General features: G+C 49.1%; 6 protein-coding genes across 6 annotated transcripts; 3 read left to right on the plus strand and 3 right to left on the minus strand.

Moving 5' to 3' along the window:
* Nucleotides 1–28: 28 nt before the first annotated feature.
* ACLA_049840 (Cnl2/NKP2 family protein) lies at nt 29–625 on the minus strand (the record flags this gene model as incomplete). The annotated part of the gene is made up of 1 exon (XM_001271937.1): nt 29–625. The coding sequence occupies one exon, from the start codon at nt 623–625 to the stop codon at nt 29–31; it is 597 nt and encodes a 198-aa protein (XP_001271938.1).
* Nucleotides 626–1,576: 951 nt separating this feature from the next.
* Nucleotides 1,577–2,959, plus strand: ACLA_049850 (MRG family protein; the record flags this gene model as incomplete). The annotated part of the gene is made up of 4 exons (XM_001271938.1): nt 1,577–1,740; nt 1,960–2,191; nt 2,308–2,692; nt 2,748–2,959. The coding sequence occupies 4 exons, from the start codon at nt 1,577–1,579 to the stop codon at nt 2,957–2,959; spliced, it is 993 nt and encodes a 330-aa protein (XP_001271939.1).
* A 415-nt stretch (nt 2,960–3,374) lies between these two features.
* ACLA_049860 (ARMH3 family protein) lies at nt 3,375–5,773 on the minus strand (the record flags this gene model as incomplete). The annotated part of the gene is made up of 8 exons (XM_001271939.1): nt 3,375–4,053; nt 4,119–4,529; nt 4,589–4,923; nt 4,995–5,107; nt 5,170–5,323; nt 5,376–5,456; nt 5,515–5,637; nt 5,693–5,773. The coding sequence occupies 8 exons, from the start codon at nt 5,771–5,773 to the stop codon at nt 3,375–3,377; spliced, it is 1,977 nt and encodes a 658-aa protein (XP_001271940.1).
* Nucleotides 5,774–6,732: 959 nt separating this feature from the next.
* Nucleotides 6,733–9,144, plus strand: ACLA_049870 (putative conserved membrane protein; the record flags this gene model as incomplete). The annotated part of the gene is made up of 2 exons (XM_001271940.1): nt 6,733–7,432; nt 8,168–9,144. The coding sequence occupies 2 exons, from the start codon at nt 6,733–6,735 to the stop codon at nt 9,142–9,144; spliced, it is 1,677 nt and encodes a 558-aa protein (XP_001271941.1).
* A 426-nt stretch (nt 9,145–9,570) lies between these two features.
* ACLA_049880 (v-SNARE protein VTI1) lies at nt 9,571–10,240 on the minus strand (the record flags this gene model as incomplete). Its single annotated transcript, XM_001271941.1, has 2 exons — nt 9,571–9,981; nt 10,061–10,240. The coding sequence occupies 2 exons, from the start codon at nt 10,238–10,240 to the stop codon at nt 9,571–9,573; spliced, it is 591 nt and encodes a 196-aa protein (XP_001271942.1).
* Nucleotides 10,241–11,320: 1,080 nt separating this feature from the next.
* ACLA_049890 (uncharacterized protein) lies at nt 11,321–11,554 on the plus strand (the record flags this gene model as incomplete). The annotated part of the gene is made up of 1 exon (XM_001271942.1): nt 11,321–11,554. One exon carries the CDS (start codon nt 11,321–11,323, stop codon nt 11,552–11,554), a length of 234 nt encoding a protein of 77 aa, XP_001271943.1.
* Between the last annotated feature and the right edge of the window lie 205 nt (nt 11,555–11,759).

Raw genomic sequence — 11,759 nt, forward strand, 5'->3', positions numbered from 1 at the left:
ACAAAAGCTTGGTTTTGGCAATCAGCCATCACAGAGATGTCTTGTGATAACATGTCTGTTCTAGGTGATTGAGACCCTCTATTGCTTCCTGGACCATCTCCTCCCCGGAAGACCCGGCAGGCCCTTGCAGTTTACCATACCGCAAATCACTCAAATCACCCACTGTGGCGTTGAGTTCGGAGAGTACTGTAGCTGCGTCTCGATCCACTTGGGATGCTTCATTTTCAAGATTGGTACAAGCCTCCTCCATCGCGGAGAGGAGGCTGGCAGTTGAATGATATTCACTGGAAGCGGCATTGGTCTCCTGTCCGAAGAGCTGGACATCCATCTCCATCTCCCGCTGGTCATTTGCGTCCATTCCATCGACTCCTGTTTTCAGGATTGCTCTCCGAAGCTCGGCTTTTTGGGCTTCACCCTGATGCACTTCCCTATCAATGTTCCCATTGACAATGTCCATATCTTGTTCTCGCAGCTGTTGAAGTTCCCTGTACAGTACTCTAATATGTGGGTGAGACCGCAGTCTTTTGGGAAACAGCTCAGTGAACTGTTGTAAGGAGATGACTGTGGGCAGTGATGCAGGGGACAGGAGAAAATGGCTCAAAATAGAGGCCTCGGATGGTGCCATATTGAAGGATCTCAAACAGATGACGGCGATGGCGCGGCACTTGTTGTTGTCCTCCTTGTCTTTTATTGTGTCTCGAGGAAGAATTTGTGTTCTTAACTCGGTCCTGTATCTCTTTTGCTTCCTTTTACGATATCAAGCCTGATCTTTGTTGTTTCAGGCCAATAAGAAAAAGGCTGAACGGGATCAAGACGCGTCCTAGTCTAGCCTGAGAGTCTGGGAAACATTCAAGAGATAGATTGAAACCAAATATAGCCAGCTCCCATGTGTACTTATCAGAAGCGACAGCTAAAACATCGTTATTTTTTCTGCAATTAACATTCAATATTCAAGGGTTGGTTGATGGGAAGGTGATAAAATCCCGGTAGAAAGATACTAGACGCGTATAACTTTAAAAGGGCGTCGGCCATTTCGGGGTTCCGCTTCCATTCTCTCTTTCGCCTTCCACTTCGCCTGCTTTTGTCTCTCCTCAACTTGTCTTACCATCTTTCCAGCCACCAGTATAGTACAGGGCTTCTCTTGTCTACAGAGCGTCGCGTTATAGCTGTTTCATTGACGCTTCACTTTGCTTGAGGTGGACGAGTCGTGTTTTCCAAGAAACTGCTTGACCTCTTAGCTCAAACTGCGTGCCTCATAGGGAGGACTATCTCCTGATATACAAGACTGGCCTCGTCATTCGCAAATCTCTTCTCTCATATAATTTACCGGGGAGTGGACTTGTGACTCCTGAAGTGTATCTCGTTGTCTCAAATCCCGCAGCTCATCATACCCTCGGTTGCGTTGCTGGAGCAGTCGCAAACCCAAGATTTATCTTGAGTCCGTCCGCAGGGTATTTGTCTGCTTGTACAGCTCGGAGCAGTGATACAATAGTATCACGGTTCTCCCGTCCGATATTTTATCTGGGCAAACATTCCGTCTCTGGCTGGCACATCATCGATCTTCGGATCCTCCAAAATGGCACCAGCTGCGCTGTCTACTTATCAGAAAGATGAGAAAGTCCTCTGCTTTCATCATGAGATCTTATATGAAGCAAAAATTCTTGATGTGAGGCAGACCGATCCAGAGGATAAGAAAAGCCCTTTCGAATATCTAGTTCATTACAAGGGCTGGAAGAACACGTAAGTACGGCTTCTTTATCATTTTTATGAGGCGCGCTTCCCGTGCCCGCCCCTCTCAGTTGAGTTGAAATCCCCCAAATCTCTCTACGGGGATTCCTTTTGCACCCATTCTTTTGGCAAAAAAATTCGTGTTAAGAAGAACGGAGTCAACCCTTCCACAGGCAAAGATGTGGTGTGCATGGGTAGCCATAGCTAACCCGGCCTTCTTTCTATCTACAGCTGGGATGATTGGGTTCCTCAGGATCGACTTCGCAAATTTACGGAGGAGAACAGAGAACTTGCTACCACCCTCCGTCGCGAGGCCGAGGCTGCTTTCCGTCAAAAGAACACAAAAACTCCGCTTAAGCGGAAGGCTGGATCCGATCGTGGGTCTGTTCGCGATAGCGAAGAAAGGCAAACATCGGTCCCTGGCCGTGCAACGAAGAGGGCCAGAGACAATGAAGTCGAGAAGGTATTTCATCTAGATTAATTTCACCCATGCTGCTGCTGAAACAGCCCTACGATATTCTTCGTCAAGGAGGCCGCAGCTTTTCTACTCAGAGTACAATACTTACACTATGCCTACAGGAAGAGCATTTCTATACACGGCCTTCAGTGAGAATTGTCATGCCAGACAACTTAAAATCACTCCTGGTTGATGACTGGGAGAACGTGACGAAGAATCAACAGGTTGTAGCTTTGCCAGCGAAAGCCTCCGTCAACCAAATCCTTGAGGACTTCACAGCGGAAGAGAAGCCAAAGCGTACAAGCTCAGCTGATCTTGATGTCCTGGAGGAAGTGATAATGGGCATCAAAGAATACTTCGATAAGGCTTTGGACAAGATTCTCCTATACAGATTTGAGCGCGAACAGTACAAAGCGCTCCGCAAGAATTGGGAGTCAGGATCCGGGGACTTTGCAGCGAAAGGTCCCCTGGATATCTATGGGGCGGAGCATCTAACGAGACTTTTCGGTATGTTTCCTACGTGTTGTTATGCGGTGTTATATCACTAACTCGATTCTTCTAGCCACGATGCCTGAACTCATCGCGCAGACCAATATGGACCTGCAGTCGACAAACAGACTCCGAGAAGAGCTGTCTAAATTCACTCTCTGGCTGAGTAAAAACTCAGACAAGTATTTTGCCACGAGATATATGACCGCGAACAATGAATACGTCGAGAAATCAAGGGGCAATCCAAATCCAGCCCCTGCTACTGCTCCGACGAAACTCGTTTGAGGTGGATGATGTTTGTTGTGTCGTGTCAAGGTGCCTTATGGCACAAAGGAAGCAAGGTATGTCTGGCTCGGCTTTGTTTGCTTGCTGCCTCTCGAAAGGTACCGCGTTTGCTCGGATCAAAGAATGAACGATAATCGGTTATGGACATCGGTTGGTTTCTTGTTTTGGGCTTGTATCATTAGATCTAGGACTGGCGTTGCACCTGGGATATGTCGCCCCTTTGCGTCTAGTTTTGAAGGATAGCGGAAAGCTTGTAGGAGCGAGGTTCTATAATATTTTCACACAAATATGGCTTGCCTTTGTATTCATATTGTACGAGATCACATCTCTTCGCCAGGTATCTACAATTTTATCAAGGTACCAATCCAGGTATCGCGATTACCATCCAAGACGCAAAGAAGCGCACAGTAGAGCTCTACGCAACCAACTGTCTAGCATCCTCAACTGCGCATCTTGCCGCCCGCTTCAGCTCCGTCTTCCAGTCCGTTTCGCGCCATCGCGTCCACGCACTCAGCCCTTCTGGTGGTTGAATACTCAGCGTATCATAGCCCTGTTTGATGATGCGATGAACTTCCCGCGGTGAAAGATTTTTCTTCCGAGCCGCCGGGATCGGTGTAGCCTCGCCGTCCGTTTTGGCGCCCGCGTCAACATTCTTGTCTGGATTGAAGAGGAGAGTGTAGAAGTGGGTTGAAACGGAGATCAAGGTGTCGATAGCGGCGATGTGGATGTCCTTGCTGGTGGATATTGTGGGATCGGGAATCTTCGACGTAGATGAGGTGGGGTGTTTGAGGCAGTAGACGTCGCGGAACTTGGTGATGATGGGGCCTGTTTCGACCAGCTTGTAGAACAAGTCGTCGTAAGACGCTGGGTCCGGGAGGAAGGTATCGCCTGCGGAGACACAGAATGCCACCAGGTCTACGAGCGAGGTCGCAAGAGTTTCGGTGTTGGGAATGCTGGACAGATCGGATGCGTAGGTGGTCAGGAACCGCATCAGGGAGAGCAAGGTGCGCCAGAGTTCCGACCAATGGTATGATAAGCGGATTTTGTTCATCGAAAGATAAGTGAGTAGTCGAAGGAGAATGGCGATGGAGTGACTGGAAAGGTTGCACGCTAGGGTTAGCTTGGTACGAGCTGATAGTCAAAAGATGAGTCCGCTTGCCTATAGATGTTGGCATCAAGGCGACGCCGGAGGTTATGAGAAATCGTATCAATCATAATGTCGAAGATGACTGTTGCAAGAACTCGCTCCTCTGTAACCAACGGAAGATACGGCTGCCTTTGCCGGCAAAGGCGCACTTTCCTTTTCTCTGTGTCGCTGCAGAGCTGCTTACATAGCGATGAGTCTTCTGAAAGGATTCGGAGAGTAAAGAGGTTGAGCTCTGCATAGTGCGAAACCCGAGGAGTCCGGTAGGCATGCTGCAATATATAACTGGTTACGGATAGAAAGCTCGCAAATGGAGACTCCTCACTCTCCTTATCAGGCGATGAGTTGATAAGATGGTGACCAAAGAGTTTATTCGCGTTGGCAAAGTCGTACGTAGGTAGTAAAATTGCTGCTTGTTGAGCTGGCCTGGTTCCCGTTAGCCTGAGAGACTTCGAGGTGTTGACTCGCGGCTTGAAAAGGCTTACAGAGCTGCGAACATCTCCTTCGCTTCCTCCGCGTTCGACGCATTAGGCTTACTTCTTGCACCTGGAGTGAGTCTCCCAAGTCCGAAGAAGACCAAAGTGTTGGTCAGCGTCCAGCCTTCAGGGGCATCGTCCTGCACCGCAATATAGCCATTCCTCAAGGCGGTGCAGGAAAGACCCACTCCCTTGACGATTTTTTGAATACTCGACTCGTTGACAAAGTCATCGAGACGCAGCTGGTAGGGATTTTGAAACTCGAACCTGTTGTAGTTCGCCAATAACCCAAGAAGAAGAAATGGCTCGAATATCTGGATAGGGATATCCGTTTCATTCACAAACTTCTCTGGGTGTTAGCTATAACTACTCTTGAGAAGAAGTCGGGAGGTATGGAGTGTTCGAGCAATCAGACCTTCATTAATGATGGGAACAGATCCCTATGTGTGAAGTAGGAGACAAGACTAGTCTTGTAGGCTCCACTGGTCAGAGCGATGGCTGCTCGAATTGCTTTGACGCGGAATTCAACTGAGCAATGGTTAAAATACACGGCTAGATATGGGGGAAGCAATTATTTCTAGAGCACTCACGGCTGCCTCCATTGCGAATGATACCATCAAGAACAGCGACAAGGTTCGAAATAACGTGGTCAACCTCATCGAGTCCGGCTAGGATGGTGATCACATCAGAGCTAGGATTGGTGTATTTCTTTTTCAACACACAAGCTAGAAAGACCGTCAAGGTCTGGTCAATTCTTTAGAGATTGAAGAGCCACATGTGCACTCGGGGCGCTGACCTCTAACGCATAAGCATTGACGGGGCTAACCCCAGAGTCGGCCTCCTTTATGGCCCGAACAAAAAGCTGCTGTGTTTGAGACTGATGGAGAGTTAGCGAGCGCATTCATGGGGATTTCATCTCGATTATGCTTCAATACCTGCAAATGAAGAGTCTCGTCGGCACCTAGTTGGTCTAGAATAGATGCAAGTTGAGGCCGATCAGGCGGCAACAAAAAGAACTCTCTCCAAAATCCTTCAGATGGTTCCGTAAAATCTGAAGCCTATGATTTACATCGTTAGTATAAACGATGAGCGAATTTGCCGACATGGACATACTTGGAAGAGGTTCTCGTATAGTTGCACGATCTTGGGCTTGAAAGTCGCCGGTCTACTTTGCTGGGTTAGGGGGGATTCCATGGTTGTTTAAACACAAGACTTGACGATCTGCGAAAAATGCAAGATCATTGCAGCAATACAGGGGGGTTCAGGACAGAACAAGCGATCTGGAAAGATTGATGTTTCAAGAATCTAAAACCATATAGACAATAATAACTGGAACCTGTAACACGATTGAAGCACAGGTGGTCAAGGCCATAATCATCACTCCCATGAGGCCAAGTATGGCCCGCCCAACCAATAGCACCAGCCACACCCAGTTGTCAATAGTACAAGCCACATCTCATCTAAAACTCTTTCGAGATGCTATTAATTGATCCTTTTGATATTGGTCCTGAAGAATCCGACATATCTTGTTTATTGCATTTGACCCAGGATATACAGAGGTAAATTACTCCATATACGTATTACCTTGACCAAGTTGACCTTTGGGACTGTCTGGATTACTACTACGAATCAAACATTTATTATTATTATCCGCATCTTCAAGTCTGAACCGGCCGAAAGCGATTCAATCAAAGTATCAGCGGTGATAACAAGCACATATCACCGACAGAACTAGTGGTCCCTTAAAAAAACTTTACTCCGTAGACCATCAACTTCAGAGTCTGGAGCACCACTGGGGGTTCTTTGAGGCTTTGACCCGTTCAGAATTATTGAGGCTAACACTTACACTTACGGAGTACACACCACAACTCAGGCTGAGGTGGATTCGGTCACCTGACTTAGAGTGGCGCCACCTCCAGACTGACTGAATGTGTAGAAACACCTCAACACTGATTGGCTCAAAGCTGCATAATCCATGCCAGTCTTTGCCGAGCCGCCGACTCTTTTCCGCCGACTCGATCTCCATCACTGATGACTCTTTCGCTTCTCAAACAGCAATACTACCGCTATTTCATGAGAACATATCCTACTCTTGCTCTTCTCTCAGTAATAGAGCGTACGCATCTTTATTCTTCAATATAGACTCGTCCATCATGTCCCTATACAAGGTTGCCATGCATTCTCCAGTGACATCATCCGCCACGATGTTGCGTTGTGCGAGCAAGCCATTCAATACACGATGCGCGCAAGCAGCTCGCAGCTTTTCCTCGCTTGGTAGCACATATCGGTCATCGAAGCGTGATATGCAGACCGCCACTGCATACCGTCCTCATACTCTGCCGGCCTCGTTTCCTCCCCTCTCCCGAAGTGCCGGCACTCCAGACACCTCGATCGCTGCCGAATTTCCGCCTATGTCCAATACCACGCTTAACAAGCAAGACCGGAATGGATCCTTCTCGAACGTGAGCCTTCGGGAACAGGAAGCTCAGAAGTCCAGACCGGCAGCAACCCCGTCGCTCACGGGCTCGAAATCCGCAGAAAAGCCCCGAAGAAAGTTACGGGCGAGGAAGGCTGCTATGAAGTTGACACCGATTGCAGTAGAGCAACTACACAAGCTTCTGTCACAGCCGGATCCTAAATTCATTCGCGTGGGCGTCAAGAATCGCGGTTGTTCGGGGCTCGCTTACCACCTTGAGTATGTGGATAAGCCTGGCGCTTTTGACGAGGTCGTGGAGCAAGACGGTGTAAAGGTCTTGATCGATAGCAAGGCTCTGTTCAGCATCATCGGCAGCGAAATGGACTGGCAAGAGGACAAGCTCAGCCGAAAGTTCATCTTCCGCAATCCTAACATCAGTAAGTTGCCAGTTCCCCGTCCTGTGCTGTATCTACAGTTCAGCTAACGTCTCTTCGCAGAGGAGCAATGCGGATGCGGTGAATCATTTATGGTTTAGATGGCATATCTAAATTCCTTTTCTTTCATCTGCAAATTATCACGGATCACATTTACGGTGCATTGGATGGCGTTAATACGGCTGGCTTTTCGCTTTTGCTCTTCTATTCGATGCTGGGTTCGTCCCATATGATTCCCGGGCTTGTGGCTCACCCTCTCTTCGATTTATATGCTCTCATTTTGCCACACCTTCTGTTGGAAGCTGGGTTCTACGTGCCTTTACGAGGTCAACCATTGACACGCAAGAATACTCGTTGATATATGAGTGAGATCTCATTAGTCCTTATTTTCTTCCTCCTTCCTCGGGATAATTCCCCGTTGGAATACGCAAAACCGTCGGTGTTCTACTGTGTTGTACATAGATAGCTTTAGCCAAAACATAGAACAGATTTGAAACAGTTTAGTGTCGCTTTGCTGTCTACCGCCGTGTTATTATGTAGTAGCTGATATATCACGTGGGATAGCGGGAAGCGGTAATCCACTGATAGTCGTCATCTCACTCCATCACTTTAGTTGCCCTTTCTCGCCAGGCAGTACTAAATGATACAAACAGGAATGGAGAAACGTAACACATTTTATTTATGATTCTGCTAGATCGAAGTTGATAATTTGCACATTCTAGATCCCTTCCTTACCAGGCATACAAGCGACAATGACTTCTCCCTCATTTCTAACCCCAGACTCTATATTGGACAGAGATACCGCCGCTGAACCACTTTTCCTCACGATTCGCTTCTCCGCATCGATCCCCGATCTTCCTCTAGATGTCCTATCCCCGGATGTTACCACGGCCGCTGGCCTAAAACAATTAATCCGAACTCGTCTTCCTCGCGATCTCTCGTCACACCGTCTGCGTCTGATCTATGCTGGTCGTGGTCTTGAAGATGCCACACCCCTCAGCGCCTCGCTCAAGCTCCCTCCTTCGCCTTCCAGGACCCCCATCCCGCAGGAAGATGTCGCCGCTGCGAAGGGGAAAGGGAAGGCGCCCGTCCGAGAGCAGCCTCGGCTCTATGTCCACTGCTCGATAGGCGACATCGTTCTATCCGATGCCGATCTCGCGGCCGAGGCTGCTATAGCTACAACGCTGCAGCAGGAGCAGGGGCAGGAGCAGGAGCAACCAGATGATTTCTCTTTTTCGAAGAAAGGGAAGCAGCATCAGCGGCAACCGTCACCGCTGCGGTCTACAACGTCTGCTCCGCGCGGTTTCGACCGCCTACTCTCGGCTGGGTTTACTCCCGCTGAGGTGTCGGCGCTGCGTTCGCAGTTCATGGCTATTCAGTCTGTATCTCGGACACCGGATACTATGCCGACTGGGGCGGAGCTGCGCGAGCTGGAAGATCGGTGGATGGACGAGGGGTCGACATCTATGGGTGCCGGGTTGGGAGGTGGAGGGGAAGGAGCGTCCTTTGCAGATGATGATGGCGGGTTCGGGGCCGGTTCCCGTGGCGCTATGGACGATATGCTCTGGGGTGCTGTGATGGGGTTTTTCTGGCCTGTGGGCTGTGCGATGTGGCTGCGGAGAGAGGAGGGCGTCTGGAGCTGGCGGAAGGGACTCGCAGTCTTTGTGGGTGTGGTCGTCAATGTTGCATTTGGGGCTATGCGGATTATGAACTAAACCTCTTCTCGTCTAAAACCAGTTGGCGGTCTGGATTTCCCTCGTTCTTTTTGTTATTAATGATACCCTTGTGCTCGAAGATTGATTGCATTGAGCGACTAATTTGAAGACGTTGGCTATATATGCAACATGCTGGGTTCTTATTAAGATGGCGGATGCTATCATACAACGATTCATAGGCAAGGGTGTCCGGAAGCAGACACAGAGAAGTCGTAAAGAAGAGAATTGAGAGAAAACGTCATAACAACGCCAGCCCCAAGATCCAACGCTCAATGGAATTTGCTGTAAATGACAGCGAAAATCAACAGAACCAAAACAGTAATGATCGCAATCGTGATTATCCGATTCGTAGCCATCCTATAGCACGAAGAAGGGTCAGCGTCAGCAAACCGGAATCAAGATTCCCAAGTGCTTTAATGGGCGTCATTACCTACGGGCCATGCCCCTCAGTGTCTTGATGCTCGTGTCCACGTATCCCTCACTCTGCTGCAGTCCAGTCCGTGCATGCTCGATGGTTTGCCGCTGCTGGTACAAGTCGGCCAGCGTATTGCGGCCAATGTCCTCCGTTTCAAGCGCAATTCGCTGGCTCTCTTGCAGTCGGGCAGAGCTTCGCTCTAGCCGCTCCGTGCCGGAAAGAAGTTGCTGTCTTTGCTCCAGGTGTTCATCTTGCGGCTCGTCTGTGTAGCGGTCGCCGAAGAGCGCCCTCCGGTCATCGGAAAGGGATTTGAGTTTCCGCTTCGCTTCGTCGATATCGGTGGCATAGTTGCGGAAACGGATGTTGACTTTTGATCGAGCGGCTGAGGGAATGTTCTGCTTCTCCATGCGCATTTGATCGAGCTGTACATGTCCAGCGCGGGACGACGGATATTAGCCCGCAATTGAGGACGTCTAGAATATACATCAAGGTGGGACTAACCAATTCACCCGCCTCGTCCAGAGCCCGCTCAGCCTGTCTGATTGCGGACTTTCGTTGCTCTCCACTCGACTCTGCAATCTGGTCCAGCTTCTGGCTCAAATCGGCCTGTACTAACTTCAGCTCTGTCTCGTAGCTGCTGAACAGCTCGGAGCCGGCATCGGTATCTAGCGGGTTTGACATCTTGACGGTGAACGAGTGGTTCAACACAAAAGATTGACTGGGCGTATCTGAATCGATTCAAGAGCAATAGACTTGGTGCAATGAGCGGGCAAATGTCGTTGATAAGCCGGCTGCGATGGGTCTTTCCCGCCTTATCTTCGTGGCGGGTCCCTTGTGACTGAAGATGGATGAAAGTGGCTGCCTTGCGAACGGAAACGGTTGCGAGTCAAAGACCGATATTGCTCGATCTGCAGTTGGAAACACACGATATCGATATAGTACTAGAATGACGCCTAATAAAACAGAAGCAACGATGCGGAGTATCTAAGAGGCTGGAGATGGCGACTACTACGATGACGAAGGTACACTGTTCGGTGATTAGCCTCATGCCAGCCATCAATGAACACGTGACGCTGGCCGAGGGCTGGGAATGGGATAGTAAATCAATTGTAGTGAGGAATTTGGGTTCTACACTCAATACTCTGTTGATGGACTAAAATATAGCTATGCCGTCTCGGTCCTTGTCTGTCCCTGAAAGTAGCTTATTCTCCCTGATCGCTATTGTAATGAGTAATCTTCTGTTCTCAGTTCAGTACGTATCGATTTGCTGACTCATCCTTTATTGTTCCAAGTGATACCATCTGGCATCTGACGGGGTCACACATCGATTCACTTCCAAGAGGAGAAGCTGGCAGGTACAGCAACACATGGCGAATAGTACTCACTGATCTGCTGTCCTATCGGGATAAATATAGCTCCTATAGGGCTCTCCTGCAGCTGCGGACCTCTGTTCAATGACGTATCATCGTCAGGTGTGGGAACGAAGCTCGTGGACGATCCTGGCCATGGACTATAAGAGCTGAACTTCCGAGGCTCTAAGAGTCACATTCTTTCTGCCGTCAGCGAGCACATGAGTGCGACTAACTCTGTGCCATTCATGTGGCTCCCACTATCTCTGTTCGAGGTGGGAATACACCCATATACGACTCAACCTTGACCACACAGTTTCACAACCTAGATTCGCTGCATTGAGGCAGGGACTACAGAATCGATAAACTATGATTATCGATTCTTACGAATCCTTAATTGTTGAATTGCACCATGTCTTCTGCGCAGAGCAAAGGCGTCGCCATCGGAGGAGGAGGATGCGCTGGGGTCACTGCACTCTATGCATTGCAGAGGTCTCCGCATGATGTACATCTTTTCGAGGCCTCGCATAGTCTTGGTGGACGTATGAAGACGATATCAATCGAATTTAATGGGAATCGAGGTGAGCTGGATAAGGAAACTCCGATTCTCAATGCCACGGCTTCTCGTCAGTGTATTCTGCCGTGAGATCAACCTCGAGTCTAATGATAATTAGCTAATCTTGCTTCTCTTCTTCGCTATCTGCGAATCTCCGTGTCTGCAACTTCCATGCAATTCGAGGTGACTGATGGCATTCGCTCGGCGCGATGGAGTAGTAATTTGCTGAGAGATCTTGCCCGTCACCCAGCGCTTCTCCTCAACCTAGATACATGGCGCATGTTACTTGATATTC

Source organism: Aspergillus clavatus, genomic scaffold, assembly GCF_000002715.2.
Source record: "Aspergillus clavatus NRRL 1 1099423829800 genomic scaffold, whole genome shotgun sequence".
Classification (NCBI taxonomy): Eukaryota; Fungi; Ascomycota; class Eurotiomycetes; order Eurotiales; family Aspergillaceae; genus Aspergillus; species Aspergillus clavatus.